The 18464-nt window shown below is 44.2% G+C and overlaps 1 protein-coding gene across 3 annotated transcripts in view; it reads left to right on the plus strand.

Annotated features, from left to right (window-relative positions):
- The first annotated feature begins 1914 nt into the window (after positions 1–1914).
- Positions 1915–18464, plus strand: part of camsap2b (calmodulin regulated spectrin-associated protein family, member 2b) — an 82263-nt gene continuing 65713 nt past the window's right edge. For all 3 annotated transcript variants that reach the window (XM_083781579.1, XM_083781580.1, XM_083781581.1), the window contains exons 1-3: positions 1915–2067; positions 2400–2730; positions 13819–14078. In XM_083781579.1, the coding sequence (XP_083637705.1) occupies positions 2047–2067; positions 2400–2730; positions 13819–14078 (612 nt within the window). In that variant the 5' untranslated portion in view covers positions 1915–2046. The remainder of the gene's footprint in view (positions 2068–2399; positions 2731–13818; positions 14079–18464) is intronic.

An 18464-nucleotide genomic window follows, 5' to 3' on the forward strand; every position in this document is an offset into this window, starting at 1 on the left:
CCATCTCAAAATATTTTGTTCCAGGGATTTAGCCTAATCTCCAATGAGAGAGAGGCTAGGAGAGGCTAGTTACGTTAGGAGAGTTAGGAGTTGTTTTGAGAAGTGTCCACACAGAGTGCTCACCCCAAAACACCGCTCGCCCCCCGCCGGTTCCTGTATTGTTCTTGTATTTGTTTTACTGAGGTTAAGGTTAGGAATAAGTTTAGGGTTAGGTTAGGCATGGTTTTACTGAGGTTAAGTTTAGGAATAGAGTTACATTCAGGCATCGTTCTACTGAGTTTACGGTTAGGAATGAGTTTAGATTCAGGCACAGTTTTTCTGAGGTTATGTTTAGGAACACCAATGGCGATCACTCCGAGGTCACCGGATTTGACCCGGGGCACGCATGTTTTGGGGCGAGCGTTCTTGTATTCTATAATTAACCACTTAAGCCCTACAAGTTCAGCTATTCAAAAATAGCATGCCCACGACACATCGACACGTTGTGAGCATGCACATTATGCTACTTTCGACACATTCATAAGATTTTGAAAAATGTTGAGAAAGATCTTCACCTGTAATAACTAATAACATGCTCAGAAAAGGGACACTCTTATCATGGTCCATCTGACTCCTTCCAGACACACTCCCGTAATGAGCAGCCTAAATTAGACCCATTAGGGATCATCATGGTTGATAGAAGGCCTAAATTAGAGCTCCTTCTGGATCCATTAGAGGAATTCTGCCATGTCATCACTTTCAATCTCTACCATGATGATGTCCCTGGAATGACAGGTGGACCACACACACACACACACACACACACACACACAAACACACACACCCACACACACACACACACGGTAACCAAAACTTTAGTAAAATATAGTATCGTGTCACTCAGAATATACTTAAGGTAGGCCTACCAAAAGTAGGCTACTCATTATGCAGGATGTCCCATTTCAGGTAGGCTACCATTAACCTAGCGTCACCAGGCTTTCCAGGGTATCATATTTAAAATGCATTCAAATAGCCAAAGTTGTAGTAGTAGGCCTAGTCAAAATTGTACTTAAAGTAAATACAGTACTTGAGTAATGTAGGCCCACCACTATTGATGATTAGCCAGTTGCATGTTCACACATGTTAGGCTACTTAGGCTACTGCAGACGCATAGCCGTACTGCTTGCTAGACCACATGCTATGTGATATTATGCATGTTTGTTACACACTACAGAATAGATGATGCCATTTTATTAGTTTACCTATTCTAGTCAGGCATGCTTAATTTGCACTAAAATAGCCTGTCTTTGCATTAATGAGTGCTAATTAGCCTGTTTGTGACATAAAAGGCAATTAAGGGTTCAAGGACATTTCGCCCCGTCTGCAAAAAATAAACAAATAAACTGCATTAAAACACCAAAATACATGCCATCAAACAATTCCAGCCACTGTAGCAAAACCCCTTCTGTGACTCAACTCAATTAAATCCCTATTCCCTACTACCCACCAGTATACAGTCTGTGACTGTCTCCAACCTCTGCAAGGAGTGTGTGAGAGAGAGAAGGATGAAGCAGGATTTGAATCATCGTTCGTCAAAATGCTGCCTCATTTACGCACCGTCGTACGATGGTGTCGAACCCCGCCGGCGCCGGGGGGGGGGGGGGGGGGGAGAGATAGCCGATCTACAAGCTCACAACGCGTCGCGAAAGCGACGCCTTGTGAGCTTGCAGATCGGCTATTGTGTCGGCGCGCGATGATGGGATGCGATGATGGATAGATGCGTTCTGTTCTGACCGACTGACTTAAGGCTGGGTGGAGCGCACATGCGCACTGCGCGCGCTCTCGTCCGCCGTGCCGTTCCCGTTCCACAGAGTGCGGCAGGAATAGGAAAGGCGCAGAGAGAGAGAGAGAGAGAGAGAGAGAGCTAGGCTGAGAGACACAGAGTCTGAGAACATTTAGAAAGACAGCCTACAAAATAACGACCATCATCATCATGGACATCAAGGAGAAGTTTCTGCCACATGTTTTGTGAAGCCGTGTTGTTTTGAATGGATTGAACGTCCCTGCATGAGTCTTGCCAACGGCCTGGTATATAAACAGCATCCTATTCCTATTCCTGTACGATCCGCTATGCTGGACAACCTGGAGATCAGATAATAACGCCCGGGCTGGGAATGTGCAGCAGGCGAAGAAAACCGCTACGATTCCTTCCTGGCTATACGAACGCTACAAACTTCATCACAGCTGCAGGGTTTAATATCGGGACATATTTGATATGGACATGACACACTGACTGAGGATTATAGGCCGGTTCTTTTCCACATGTAACGGGTTAAAGAAGGCTGCAGTTGGTGTAGATTGCCTGCGTGCGTTCGTTGTTCTTTTCCAGGCAGCATTCAAAGTTTTTTTTTTCTTTTTAGGAAAGGGAAATTTGGTGCATCGAATTCCTCCGGACGGGATGTCATCGGTGGAATTCCAGCAGACTGACTAGGCAGCAGCAGCAGTTGTTGAAGGCAAGCAAGGGGAAGCAGGGTCGTCCTGGCCGGGTACAGAGGCAGGACATCAGCGGGAAGCAGGGCCGTCCTGGCCGGGTACAGAGGCAGGACATCATGGGCGATGATGCGGTGGTAGACGGCGTGCTGAGACGGACCTTCATAGTGCCCACGATCAAGACGTTCGATCACTATGACTTCACCAGGGCCAAGACATCATGTAGCCTGACATGGCTGGTGGCCAAGGCGTTCGGATCGGGTATGGTGCCGCTTATTTTCAAAATTCTAGTCATGGATGGGACCGGGGGATTCTTTTTAATTTGACCGGTAGGCCTACCTATATAAACAGGGCACGCTATAGCTGGCTGTAACATGACTCACGACTCACATAAAGGATATGAGAAAATAAATAACTGCCTGGGGATTTTGTAAACACACAGATTTGATCAGTAGCCTAATTGTCATTGATGTCTCTGTGTGTGTGTGTGTGTGTGTGTGTGTGTGTGTGTGTGTGTGTGTGTGTGATTGATTGATTGATTGATTGAAATCTTTATTAACAGTTTGTAGAATTTACAGTACATTTTAAGCACAAACTCAATACAAAGACTGTCAACTGTGAGTGGACGACCCAATTAAGCATTACACTTGTTTACAACAGGGTCCACATTGTTCAATTCATCAAAACATTTAAAGACATACAAATAGACATCTCTCTGTAGGTAAAGAACAGAACAGGAATTCATCATAGAGTGTGTGTGTGTGTGTGTGTGTGTGTGTGTGTGTGTGTGTGTGTGTGTGTCAGTGACACACTGACTGCCATTGGTTAAACTTGTTGCTTGCTAATTGTCTCTAACTTGGTATATGGCCAGGCTAGTATGCTACTACTATCCACTTAAGTAGACCAGGCCCTGTCTATTATATAAGTCCATACTCCATAGTAAATAACTCTCTCTCTTTCTCTCTCTCTCTCTCTCTCTCCTGCAAGCCTTTAGTGTGGCACAGCTGAGCTCATGTCTTCTAATTCGGTGATTCAGAAAAAAAATCATATCAAGGCGTCAAGGACAACAGTTTGTGCCAGGGGACCCCCATATGAGTTTGTCAAACATATGGGTCGACATTTTTGAATAGCAAAAAAGTAAAACATCTTTAAAGTTTCCTTCATTTTGCTGGTGACCCCCTGGAACCCTGAGCGTCTCCGGGCCACACTTTGAGAACCATGTGTGCCAATTAACATAATGATAGCTGATGCTTGCCTTCTACTGGTACATCTGTGTACACTCACACACTGTAGTTGTGGTTATTCCACTCTAGTTCCCATGTACACCTGGAAGGCCTTGGCTTACAGCTGTGACACTGCCTGTGTTGTTGTTGATGTAGATGTTGTGTGTGAGTGTGACGGACACAGCGGTCGTGTGTGTGTGTGTGTGTGTGTGTGTGTGTGTGTGTGTGTGTGTGTGTGTGTGTGCGTGCGTCCTGGCTTCAGTGTGGTGTGGAAACTGGAAACCTGGCCTCATAGATGGACTGATTCCATCCAGTCAGTCAGTCTACTCACTGAGCAGAGCTTTACTCAGGGGACTTAAAACGCCATCTATTAATGAATGCTTTTAACAGGCACTCCCCCCAAGGACGAGAGAGAGAGAGAGAGAGAGAGAGAGAGAGAGAGAGAGAGAGAGAGAGAGAGAGACACACACACACACACACACACACACACACACACACACACAGAGAGACAGAGAAACAGAGGCAGACAGACAGAGTGAGAGAGAGAGAGAGAGAGAGACATAGATAGAGAGACATAGAGAGACAGAGAAACAGAGGCAGACAGAGAGAGTCTGAGAGAGAGAGAGAGAGAGAGAGAGTTGCGGACAGAGAAATATAAAAAGAACAACATTACTCAACCTCTTAAACCGAGATAAAATGCTAGAAAGAGACCCGGTGGGTATGTCTGCTCTCACTGAGCAGGTCACACATCTAGAGATAAGCGACAAGCACTGCGTTCCATTCCTCGTGCGTGTGTGTGTGTGTGTGTGTGTGTGCATGATTCGTTAGGGTACACCATGTGCTTCTGTATGCTAGTCTGGCTGATTAGTCCAGTCTCACTCCTATGCCCAGCGCTGCTGCAGTGATGAAATACAGTAAGAGTTATTAGAGTCTGTGTGCCAGTATAGCAGAAATCCTCTCAGCATCTTTAACACTTAAAACCCCTAAAGTATATACTTCGCTGACCGAGTTGAGTCCCCCAGGGATCTGTACTTGGTCACCCCATTTTCCCCCTCTACAGTCTACACACCAAATCTCTTTGGAAAAGATATCCGAGCTTGTAGGTCTGCTGTTTTCACAGAGTGTTTGCGTATGATATTATGTCATGGCGCCAAGATTATGCTATAATCTACAAGCTCACAACGTACCGTGAGCTTGTAGATTTGTCAATTTTTGTTATTTCTGAAAGTGGTTACAAATTAGCGCCAGTCTACCTCCACACATACAGTACTGTATGCACCACGGCACACCTGCGGGCCGTTAGCAAACGGCACCACGACCACTGGCTCATTTTTTCCTTCCCTTCCCTGGTGGTGACACACATCCAGCTTCCAGCGCCACTGAGAACTGTGGCCCAATTCAGAACCGGCCCACAGTTAGCACTTGGCCTAGTTCGGATGTATCTGGTGATGCCAAGCCCCAGATTCAATGCTGCAATCCACAACTTGCAATGAATGAATGAATAACAGCTATTTTAACCAGTCTGTATGGAGTAGTATACAGTATAACTAATACAGTGGTTGGAGCCAGAGGTGGACTCCCTATACTGACACTCTTCCATTGAGAAATGTACACCCTGATGACGGTAGGGCGTCTACTGGTGGACAAGTTGTACTGCCCATGAAGCTCATATAGGCGCAATAGCTTTCCTCCTTGGTAAGCAGGGATGCCGGGAGGTGGACGCTTTTCAGACGGCATTAGTCCGAAATTCATCCGCATGTCGGACTAGCGTCTGCTAGTCTGCTCCCGTGCTTGCGGTTATGGTTAGGTTAGGAGATGAGGTGGGTTGTCATTTGTCGGACCAATGACTTGTCTGAACTACGTACTGCACCCGGGATGCCATCTCAGAATAGAGGTAAAGGTTTGGTCTCTCACACGGGAGAGTCGGGTTCAAATCCCGGTTGGGGAAACTTACGGAATGAAGAAGGGTGTTTGAATGTGTGTGTGTGTGTGTGTGTGTGTGTGTGTGTGTGTGTGTGTGTGTGTGTGTGTGTGTGTGTGTGTGTGGTGCGTGTGTGTGCATACGTGCACGTCACAGTGACTCAGAGTCGTGACAGTAGGTGTCAATTACAATCACAACACAGAGGCTGTGTTGGGCTTTGTAGTCCCAGGGGACATGGTGTATGTGTAGGCCCAACAATAAACTACCATTAACTAGGAGCCATTATCACTTATCTAATTAAATGTGACCAGGATCAGCATTGATTTTTAATCATGCTAAATGGATACATCAGAGGCAGTGCGTGCTGACTGCCATGGCTTCACCTAACCACAGCGTGCAGGAACATCCTGAGTGTTATTTTAAAGTTCAATACTCTGACTGAAGAGGATCCATCTGAAATCTGCCGCTGTAACCTAATCACTTTCAAGTTCAACCATGGTATTGATATTTTGGGCACGAAACATTAACAAAAAGTAAATGAACAAACATGATTTTATTTCAGTTTTGAAACTAGTCCTTAACCCATTATAACCGGGAAGGTGTTGTCATTTTGGATGTTAGCGTTGGCTATTCAAAAATAGCAAATACAAATACTGTACAATGTTCATCTGCTATTTTTGAACATTTTTGAAAAATCTTGAAAGTGTGATTAAAGTGTGAGTATTGATTAAGAAGGCTTTAAAAAAAAATCAGCTTCAGGTCTTATATGGGTTAAACGTGAAATTGCGGCAAGGCCAAGGGGCTTGGTCACACATAGGTAAATCACTTTAATACTACTGTAAACCAGAGTGGCTGTATTGTACTGCCGTAGAGCTGAAGCCTAATTCACCTGGGTTATGGCACCAATGTCACAGTCACTGACTTACTGTCAATGGTGACAGCCAGGTAGTGTTCGGTGCATTGCCTTTGGCCTGGCTTACATGCATCGCAAACCTTCAACTCACCACTGAAGGAGGGATACACAGAGTTTTAATCAAGGTCAGCGATCATTGGTATCTCAATCTATACCAATTCATGTATACTTTGTTGCACATCTGTGTCACTCAACAAATATGACAGATTTTAAACTGGAAAATGTCTTGAGTCTATAGTTGAATCTGACAGATATATTAAACAGTTTTAAAACATTATATAGCACACAGTCAAGTAACTAATTAGTCAGAGACAGAGATGAATCGGTCGGTATACAGTCTTGTCAGAGAAGTAGTCAGTGTCTACCCAGTTTTAGTCCCTATAATTTAGATGTCACCAGATGTTATCGGCAGAGATCTCCGATCATCATCTGGCTACGCGAGACTAATGTGGTTTAGTGGAAGAGTAGCGAGACCAACCCCTTCAGATATATTGTATTAACAAATATACAGATTGGACCTGAGGCCAGATTTGACAAATGTCTTCTAAAAAAACTGTTTCTATATCAGTCGTTCTCAAACTATTTCATGTCAAGGTCCCCAAGAATTATATGGAATTGGCATCCGACCCCCATTTGAAAATATGTTGTTCCTTCCAGCCAGGGACCTCCCCAAAGATACGAGTTAAAATCATTTGCTGTCAAATAATGTATATTCAAAGAAAGCTCATAGCGTGGCACTCGGTGCCGCTATGGGCTTGTATATCTGCTATTTTTTCAATATAGCTAAAGTTAAAAAAAATAATGGTTAAAGTGGTTAAAAGCTAAGGTGACACAGATGCATCCCAGGTCTTATAACGTTGTACGGCAGTATGATTGTGCTGTAGCTGTCAAATGTGTGTTGTTGTGAAGAAGGTAATGCTAAATATTCTTTCTAAGAATGAGTACTAAGCTACTAGGAGTAATGCTGACTGCTGGGTTTTTCGCTGTGTTGCCGAGTTGTGCCCCGGACGTCTCCAGGGGAGCAGTCCGTCCCATGTCTGGACTTCCTGTGGCAGCTAGCTACTTCCTGTCCATTTCCTCTTTGATGGTTGACACAAAGGAGAGGCTTTTTTTTCCCTTGACGATGCAGCTTTTTCATGAACCCTACGGGCTGCCCACAATAAGTGTTTTTTCTGCTTCTGTACGGCTCATTAACATTTACCACATGAACCCTATATCGACCCTGTTCTTGGGGTGAACATTTGGCAAAAATAGCAGATCTACAAGTTAAGCTGGGTAGATCTCCTATTTGGTGAAGAGGGAAATACCTAGAATAGAGCCCTGGGTGACCCCATTTAACTAGGGTTTAAATGAGTGGTTGGGCAAGTTAGTTGTCAGATGCACACAATATAGGTCACACAGAAACAAAATATGTGTTTGCATCTTAGAAGAATTGCTTTCCAAAGAAACTTTCTTCAAAGTAGGACTGTAGATTGATTGTGCTTTTGTATTACGCCTCTCTGAAAAGTGCCTCCCCTCAAGCAGTAACATTTTCTAAATGAATTGAAATAACCTTTTTCATCAAAGCCTGGCTTCTGCTGCTGCTGCTACCAGTCAAGCATAATGGACATTCTAACAACAGATGGGTGACTTTACTTGTTTGAACAGTTGTTGCTAGTTGTGACTGGATGTTGGCGTACGTACGTACAACGGGGAACTGGCTGTTAAGTAGTTGTTGAAGTGGTAAAAGTAAAACGCCTGGCCCTTTCCTTCCATCGTCCCTTTTCATCTCTCTGGGTGGGGGGGCTAAACTAGTCTAGATGCTAAACACTGTCGAGTGTCGACACAGACCCAGATAAGGCTCAGGCTGCCTCCCATCGCGGCCATGCCAAACCGCCTCGAGGTTTTTAGTTTAATAGCTTCTTTGTGGCATGGACTGGTGTTGTTTCGGTTGATTTAAAAGTATACTGTGAGTTTCAATTCAAATTGTGTTAAAAGATAAAACGTTTTCTGTTAAGCTAAAGCTCTCTGAAAGAAATCCTAGCTAATATAAGTGTGTAACAGGGAGTCTCTCCATCTCGCCAGCTCTTTAGTAAACAACCAGAGTGCCCCAGTCCAGGAAGAAATTGACTACAGTATCCTCCTGACCTCCCAAATTCAAATTAGCCTTTGTGATTTTGGGGGATAAACAATTACCTCAAGAACATATTGTAGTGTAATATCACTTATTTGCAGATGTATCATTTGGCTGACCAGATGAAACACTATTAAATCCATTATCGGCCATTTCCCCCCCAGAGTTACTGCACTTTGGCTTTGTAGGGCAGTATAGCGATGATTACAATCAGAATACAGAGCTACAGTATGTGACACTTATTTAGTCAAATCCATATAATGTACAGCGCTTATAGCTGTCGTATAGTATTGCTGTGTTGTCGGCTGTAAGTCTAGGGAGCTGTATCTTTAAGAAACCTTTCAGCCCCCCCCCCACCCACCTTCTTCCCAAGTGTGATTCACAGGCAAGGAGAGAGGAAATGACCCCACACACAAGGAATACAAACCCACCACCGAAACGCATAACTTTACAAATGTGTGTGTGACAGACACACACACACACACACACACACACACACACACACACACACACACACACACACACACACACACAGAGGAGCGTCTGACTCATCATGTGATGGCACATGTGGGATGCATAAAGCTTCAATGCAGTGCATATTACAGTTCAAGTTACGCTATACCAGAACAGAGACCCGGGGACGATTACTATAGCCCGCCAAACTCGCTAAACGTCTATAATTAACTTTGTGAGTAATTATAGATAAGGAAAGGAAGGAAGAAACAAATAAACAACTATTTTTTATTAAGATACTTGTTTTTATTATTATTGAGAGTCCCCCTTAAAGTATGCATAGTAGAATGCTTAACCCCAAAGAGTGTACAGATTGATTGATTGATTCTTTCTTTAAGTGTCACGCTTCCGAAGAAGCCCAGCCCATGGACTTACAGGACACCTTTTACAGTTTACATGACGATAAGTTTGCAAACAATGATCAAGCGACCTAACGAATACACCCCAGATCCTTACAAGGCAAATTACATATGATAATATACATAACATAAAACATAACATAAAATAAAATACACCATTAGGCCTGTAACAGGAGACACATGGACCTACAGTACTTGAAGAGCTGGGATTGTCTTCTACGCCAGGCTCTAGAAACAAACTGTGCCGTCCTAAATACTTCATTATTAAATAACCACTCTAACGTCTGACCATCATCTTCCCAGAATAGTTCAGGATGTTGTTGTTGCATTGTGCAAGTGGAACTACAGTAAATGGACGCGTACAGGTCCATTTAGTTCCATTAAATTTTGTACACTCGCTGTGGTCACAGGGGTCGTGTTACTTCTAACCTGGGTGCAGTGGAGTTTGCATTTGCATGTTCTCCCCGGGTCCCCTATAGCCCTTAGGTTAGGTACCCTCACAAAAAACATGCAGTAAGTCTGGTCTCTGTACTGCCTCCCCCTGGCCAGCCTGATGGAGGGGAAAGGAACTGGTTGGAATAACGTGTTTCTTCCACGTGCTACAGTACGTCCTACCGGGGAAACTCCCCCCCCCCCTGTCAGGTGATAAGAAGCAGCCTGCTCACTCCTCATGCATTGAAGAAAGCTCACAACTCAGGAAGGATGAGCTTAGTTTGGGGCTCTCCCCAGGTTGGCAGAGGGATTGTATAGCACCCAGGGTTACAGCTTAGGCAATTGGCACCAGGTGAAAAAAATTGTTACAAAATCGTCAGATAAAAGTCTAGTATTAAAAAAACCCACTTGCTACTGTGTTGGACTGTGAGTGAGCCTGGCCTCTTGTCCTTTTGGTGGAATGATTGTAAGTACTGATAGCGGTTGCTGGCCACTAGTTCCCTTGAGACACACATGTGCTGCATCAGGGTGTGTGAGTGACTGTGTGCGTGTTTGTGTTTGCGTGTGCGTCCAGCAATTTCCTACAAATCTGATTTACTGTGTGAGGTAACACGATTAGAGTGGACAGCACAGAGTGTTTCACACACACACACACACACACACACACACACACACACACACACCCCTCGCATGCAGACCACTGATCCTGTTTCCTACTACTATACTAGTGAGGACCCCTCGCATGCAGACCACTGATTCCGTTTCCTACTACTATACTAGTGAGGACCCCTCGCATGCAGACCACTGATCCCGTTTCCTACTACTATACGACGTAAGACGTCACCGGCCGCAGATTGCAGCTCTTTAATGCTCCTCTTGCCTCGCCAACCCATTTCTGTTCCACAATAAAGACCACCGTAAGACTGCTGTGTAATTAACTGCCGCAGTGACTGACTGCTGTTCGTCACTGTTGTGTTCGAAGCCTTGACCATGATGCAACAGCGAGGGTGCTGTGGTCTCTCGTCCCCGGGTTTAATAGTCTACTTTCTAGACCGCAAATGTGCCTCAAAAGTTTGAAGACTCAGCAGAACTCAGCAGTTTATATCCGTTTACGGTTTCATCTCAGGATACGGTAACCTTGCCCTGTGTTTACTTAACAAAACACTAAATACATTTACCCATCATGCATCGTTTACCCATCATGCATCATCACCAGCACTCATCAGCTGTGGCAGTGATTTGTACTTAGTCACTTACCAAACATAGCAGTTCTACATTACTTGTAGATCAGCTATTTTTGGTGCGTGACATTTTTGTGGGCCTGTGTGTGAACTAAGCCCTACTTATTGCCTTTTCAGTACGAGGCAATTACTTTACAGCCGCGATTATTTGCAACGATGTCCGAACTACAGTAATGCTTCAAATAACTTTACTGACATTGTCAACCAAGTAGGTGTCCTATACCCGACACCAGGGTGTAAATATCTGGATAGAAGGGTATAGGGAGAGCGGGAGACCACCTCCAGTCCACTGCACATGTGTTGCTTAACATACCCTATGCCTATTCAGGACGTTGACCGATTTAGTTTTTAACATAGATGTATGTTAGTATATTATAAATTAACCACTGGTTGAGATAATGGTGAAAAGGTGCACCCATTCATACACACATTCATGCCCTGATGGCGGTGGAAACCATGCAAGGCACCAAGCTGCACATCGGGAGCAATTAGGGGTTCAGGGCTCCATTTTGCGACCACCCTTATTCCTTATCCCTAAACTCATTTGCCTTTTTTTTTTTACTATTTTGAAAATCATTTTTAAATAGTTCAACTAGCCGATCTACAGCTACACGTTGTGAGCTTGTAGATCAGCTATTTTAACTATTTTAAAAGTTTAGGGATAAGGGTTAAGGGGTGGCGCAAGATATAGCCCCCAGGTGTGTTTCCATAAAGCCGTTTTTTGCGCATTAAGGCTCTTGCGCAAAATCTCCTGGATGGAAACACCTAAAAAGTCTGCGAATTTTTCGCAAAAACACTTGAAGGTGGTGGATTTTGGGGCTATATCGAAAAAGTGAAATGCGCAAATGGGGTATGGAAAGTTGGAAACACTTGCGAACACTTTATTATAGGGACAAACACACACACACACACACACAACGCTATATGTCCAATTTGTCCATATAGAATATTCCCCGCCAATTAAGGATGTTTTAAAACTTGTATATAACGTGCCTGGCCCTGCATGGTCCCTGCAGGCTATTCGATCCATGCATGCTTCATCTATTCTTATATTCATTGATGAAACACAAGTTACAGCTACACAACTGTTTTACAGCTGCAATCAATCAATCTATAAACGCTACGCTCCAATCGAGCCCCGACGTAGGCTACATCATGTGCCCCGAATATATAGCCTACAAGTTCAACTCATAAACTTGGATTGCTTTTGTCGCACGTTGCATGTGGCACAGATAACATTTATGTACAGTAGCCTAAAGTCTACAATATCACAGCGGATGAGATGCGTTGAATCAGTTTTATACCATGGTGGCAAGAAGCACAAATCAGGCAACAGTAAGCTATAGGGCGGATACATGTATGTGTATCTGTTTCTGTGTGTGTTCATTGTGTTTGCGAGGAGCAGCAGGCTGTCAGGGAGAACAACATCTTTAGGCTATTATTTATTAATGTGTTCGGCTTATAGTTAAATGTCCCTTAAATAGAAAGGCCTAAGGAAATTAGGCCTACTTTAATATTTAGGCTACAATCTAGTGATTCTAGTCTTACTGTACCAGCTCCCATTTTGGGCGGGAACCCCTTTTGGTGTTAGCATTATGTTATGCTTTAGCTATTGAGAAATAGCAGATCTACAAGCTCATAGCACGGCACAGAGTGGCGCACTACGAGCTTGTAGGTCTGCTATTTTAGAGAAATCGAAGAATGACTGACATAGAAACATAGCTTTTTCAGAAAACTGTCAGAAGACATTTTTAGAATCTGATCTCAGGTCAAAATGGGTTAATAGTTAATTAAATTCCTAGGAGCCGATGGACAAAAACCTGTCCTCGGACAGCCTCTGCACAGCATAAAGGACTTGTAGCCCAATTGCCAACCAGGCAGTCCGTGTATAATATTTTTGTATAGCCTAAATCTAAAAGAAAAATATATGTCATATAACGGTAAGGCTCACTTCACTGGCAAAATAGTGCCACACTGCTTATTTCATGAACTTATTTTGTATCTCCCATGAGTCGAATAATCAGTGGATGGAAACAGAGAAAAAGAGACAATGCACATTTATTTTTTCGACTTAATGAACATACGCTTCCTATTTTCGCAAAGGCTTAATGGAATCACACCTACTAGTGTCTTGCTCAACAGCTAAGTGGCCTTAGCTGTGGTTAGAGTGTCCGCCCTGAGGTCGGGGTTCGATCCCCGGCCGCGTCATATACCAAAGACACTCAGCATCAAGGGTTGGTTTGGGATTAAGTCCCCGGCGACATACTGGCGTCATGTCCAGGGGGTGTACTTGTACATTATATCCTGGGGGTGTACTTGTACATCAAGCTGCCCCACGCTACAGAAACAGGATATAGTGTCCTGCCCTATATGGGCCTCATGGCTCGGCGAGGCTTACTCTTGCTCAATGACACTTTCGACAGTAACTCTGGGGGATCCCTATATTGAACTGGGAAACATCGCGGTTCCCATCCGGCCGCACTATACTGAGCCACTGCGGGCCGCCCCCCACTGCTCAACCATACAGAATAGATTAGGTTAAAGTAACATTTTATTCATCGTCTATATATACTGAATGATCCAACTGAGCAGACACCTAACCCTTTCCGTCTGTCCCCCATCATCATGCTATAGACGCCGTCCCGGAGGAGCTGGCGGAGCCGTTCTACAGGGACCAGTACAGCCAGGAGCACCTGAAGCCGCCCGTGGCGTGCCTGCTGCAGTCGGCCGAGCTCTACTGCCGCGCCGGCAGCCTGATCCTCCGCAGCGACGCCGTCAAGCCCCTGCTGGGCCACAACGCCGTCATCCAGGCCCTGGCCCAGAAGGGCCTCTACGTCACCGACCAGGACCGGCTGGTCACCGAGAGGGACCTGACCAACACGCCCATACACATGGTGAGTTAAGAGGTCTGACCCGAGATCAGATTCTATAAATGTCTTATAAATCCCGACAGTTTTCTGAAAAAGCTATGTTTCTATGTCAGTCGTTCTTCGATTTTTCAAAAATAGCAGACGTACAAGCTCGTAGCGCGCCACTCGGTGGTGTGCTACGAGCTTGTAGATCTGCTATTTTTCAATAGCTAAAGCATAACATAATGCTAACACAAAAAGGGGTTCCCGCCCAAAATGGGTTAAGAGATCTGACCAATTAACACACCCATACACATGGTGAGTGGGATGATCTGAGCCATCCATTCATCTTCAACCGCTTAGCCGTAGTCGGGTCGCGGGGGCAACAGATCCAGCGAGAGCTCCAGACATCCCTGTCTGGTGAGTGGAGGATCTTGACCATCATCTTGTCACAATTAATACATAATCGTAATTATTTGAGTTAATCGCATTTATTTCGTCATAATCGTGTCCATATTGAATTTATTTAATGTTGAACCCCAGCTTCCCTATTCCAATTATTGGTTAAAAACATTTGTAATCGGGATCAGCACCAGACCCAGAAATCTGGCATCTGTCGGGCTCTAGCAAAAAAAACAGTTTGTGGTTATGGCGAAATAAGTCTTGAGTCACAACACAAGACGGGTCACAAAAGACTATGTAACAGTGCAACCCCTGCAGCTTCCATTAACAACACACTGATTCATTCAGCGGCTCACAGTCACAGGAGGACAAAAACAAATGCACTGAGACAAACCTGAATAGAAACGCCATATAAATGTGCTGCGCAGACTAGCGTGACATGGTCGTCATATTAGATCGTTGGAAACCCATCATAGTCCTGTGTCCATTAGATCAGTGGTTCCAAAGCTCCAAAAGAGAAATTAGACGTTTGCCTGGGAACTAGTGAAAATAGCAGATCTACAAGCTCACAACGCGTCGCTTCACGCCGCCTTGTGAGCTTGTAGATCGGCTATTTTCACTAATTCTAATTGACATTTCTTAGATTTTTCTTGTATTATCATCATGAAAGTACTGAAAAATCCTTGAATTTGCTTTGAATTCATGAAATAATTTGTTTGTTTGTTTTTAGTTTTTTGGGGGGGGATGCATTTTGAAAATGGTTTAAAATAATAATTAAAAAACAAATGAAGGAGACAAAAAATAAATAAAGGGACCCATAATAATGGGAAACAGTGGATTAGATCTTTATATTGAACGAGCATAGCCAGATGCCTGGGGGATCATTTATGGTATAGTCACAAAGATTATGAGAAAACATGCAGCATCCATGGTGGCTGTGTTTGACAGCAGCGCCGATTTGTCAGCTTACAGACTAATCAGCCCTGTAAAGCTCATAACAGGTATCAGCTCAAAGGCTGATATCAGTTATTTCCCTCTTTGGTCCTTTTACGATCATTACCCTGACAGGACAAACAGGGGTTGGGTGATGTAGTGACATGCTGTCGTGACTCGTGTATTCAGAGCGGTGACTCAAAGAGTCTGCCATTGACCGATTGACGGTCATCAGATTATTGGCTCAGGAATACGACAAAAACACAAAATCATCGTGAATTCACCAAAAGGGTAATAACTGATTATTATGAGTACCTACTGTATTCCAACACTGTTGTGTATTACGAAGCCGTGAGTTTTTCTTTAAGTCAGTGTGTCCTCAGTGATGCTGAGAGTACAGAAAGACAGCCAGAAAGACAGACAGGCAGGCAGAGAGACAGACAACCAGAGAGACATACAGAGAGACAGACAACCAGAGATACGGACAGAGAGACAGACAACCAGAGAGACAGACAGAGAGACAGCCAGATAGACATACAGAGAGACCTACAGAGAGACAGCCAGAGAGACAGACAGACAGCCAGATAGACATACAGAGAGACAGACCGCATGCGACATACATAGAGACAGCCAGAGAGACAGTATACAGAGACAGACAGCATGCGACATACAGAGAGACAGTATACAGAGAGACAGACAGCATGTGACATACAGAGAGACAGACAGCATGCGACATACAGAGAGACAGACAGCATGCGACATACAGAGAGACAGACAGCATGCGACATACAGAGAGACAGACAGCATGCGACATACAGAGAGGGAGAGCATGCGACATATCAGAGAGACAGACAACATGCGACATACAGAGAGACAGACAGCATGCGACACACAGAGAGACAGACAGCATGCGACATACAGAGAGACAGACAGCATGCGACATACAGAGAGCATGCGACATACAGAGAGACAGACAGCATGCGACATACAGAGAGACAGACAGCATGTGACATACAGAGAGAGGAGAGCATGCGTGCGTGTGTTCTGTTGATAGATGTTCCTCCCAGGCCTGGCCCGGAGGGAGCAAAACATCGTCTAATGACAGGTTTCCTATAGCATCCACTTACGCACCGACACTGTGTAGCAGCCAGACAGGAACAGAGCAAACATGTCCGTCTCAGCTCAACACAACACAAGAATGACGTATACGGCACCGTTCTGTACTGTAGGAACTAATTATACAGTCACCGTACACATCTAGGTTACTGGTGTAACCACACTGTACTGTATGGTTCCTTCAGCAGCACCATGGGAACTCCCAGTGTACACAACAAACATGGTCTGCCAGCTTTGACTCGACACTGAAATCCTCAGTGATAATTTAATGGGACAAGCACTTCCAATTTCACTTGTTTATATCAGTGCATCCTGTATAGAGCGTCGCAGTCCCCCTCGTGACAAATCATGACAATAAACACAATGTTTTGCGCCAAACAAAGAATTAGAATGTAGAAAAAAACGGCAGGTTACAACACTTTTTTGTTGTTTTTCTTCTTTGTAATTATTCGTTTGGTCCAAAATTTTGTTATAATGATTTGCCACGACTCGAGTTGGCTTCGTACGACGCTTAAAAGGTCTTTAAATAAATACTTTATGAATTGTCTATGGGAAAAATGCATTGGGATACATTTCCTGGGCCTGACGTCGTCATGAAAGGGGGCAGGACTGCGACGCTCTATAGTCAGTCCTCTCTTCTGATTGGATAAAATTGGGATCCTGACCTGACTATTCTGTTTACTAAAGAGCTGCCTGTCGAGACAGGGAGGGAGACCCCAGTTGCTGAAGTTACTAGTCTTTAGCAATGATTACCATTACTATTATTAGAATAGAGAGCCATTTAACACTTGCACACCCCCTTCAATTCGGAGAGCGTACGCATTTTGATGTTTGTAACACTCTCACTCTCAACAGGAGAAAACAACACTGAGGATTTTACCGTGTAGGAAATCAGCAGATGAGGACAGAATGTACTATGGTTCAAACTAAAGGAAGTGTACCATGGGAAGGAGTTGCAGACAGTACTACTGAGACGATGACAAAGGCATGAGTCTCATTCTGACTGGAAAACACGTTGAATTGTAAATCAATAGGTCAATCACTACATAACGTACAATTCTATAGCAGTGGTTTTTAACCTTCTTCATTTCAAGGTCCATTATGTATTCGTCATTCGTTCGGTTGAAGATGGATTATTTATTCGGCGTCTGAGCCACGGACCAACATTTGATGAGATTTACCCTCGACTCAGACCCAAGACTTTTGTCGATATGATTTTGTCCACAATTTCAGCTGTATTGATGTTGGTATCATAGGAGAGATAACGGGCAAACGTTGATCAAAATAACAATTCTTCTACATTCTCTAATTGTGTGGACTTCTTGTAAATTAAGTAGGCTAATGCACATGTTTAACAATAATTTAACTCATATTTTACACTCTCAAGAGTTAAAAGATCTAATAACGGTCCATTTGGTTACCAACTCTCCATCATTTAACCAGGAACCGCCTGGAACCCCCTCATGGACCACTGGTTGAAAACCACTGGTCTAGAGGCTGTGATGCATTTTGATTGATAATTAACTACATAGAGATCAGCTGTAGTGTTCATTGAACTGTGAGAGTGGGGAAAATGGACCCACAAGGGCCTCTCAGAGATCAGTCAACACTCCAGCTAACAGTGTACTACATTACCCCACACACACACACACACACACACACACACACACACACACAGCTCTTATGCTGACGCTGTCTGCATTGCAGTGGACTCTCTCTCCCAAACACGTTGCGTGTGTCTAACATCCATCCTCATGTCTGTCTGTCCGTCCGTCTCACTGGCGTTTTTCTCTCACTTTTGAATATTTAATTGAATTCAACCATCTGGTTCTCTCTCTTTCTCTCTCTCTCTCTTGCACTCACTCGCACTCACTCATGCACGCACACACTGTCGCACGCACAAAGGATATCCCAAAGTCACTATAGGCACAGTATGTCAAGGACACCTTCTTGTGTGTGTGTGCATACCTGTGTGTGTGT

Source organism: Protomyctophum parallelum, assembly GCF_964188405.1.
Source record: "Protomyctophum parallelum genome assembly, chromosome: 14".
In the NCBI taxonomy this organism is placed as follows: Eukaryota; Metazoa; Chordata; class Actinopteri; order Myctophiformes; family Myctophidae; genus Protomyctophum; species Protomyctophum parallelum.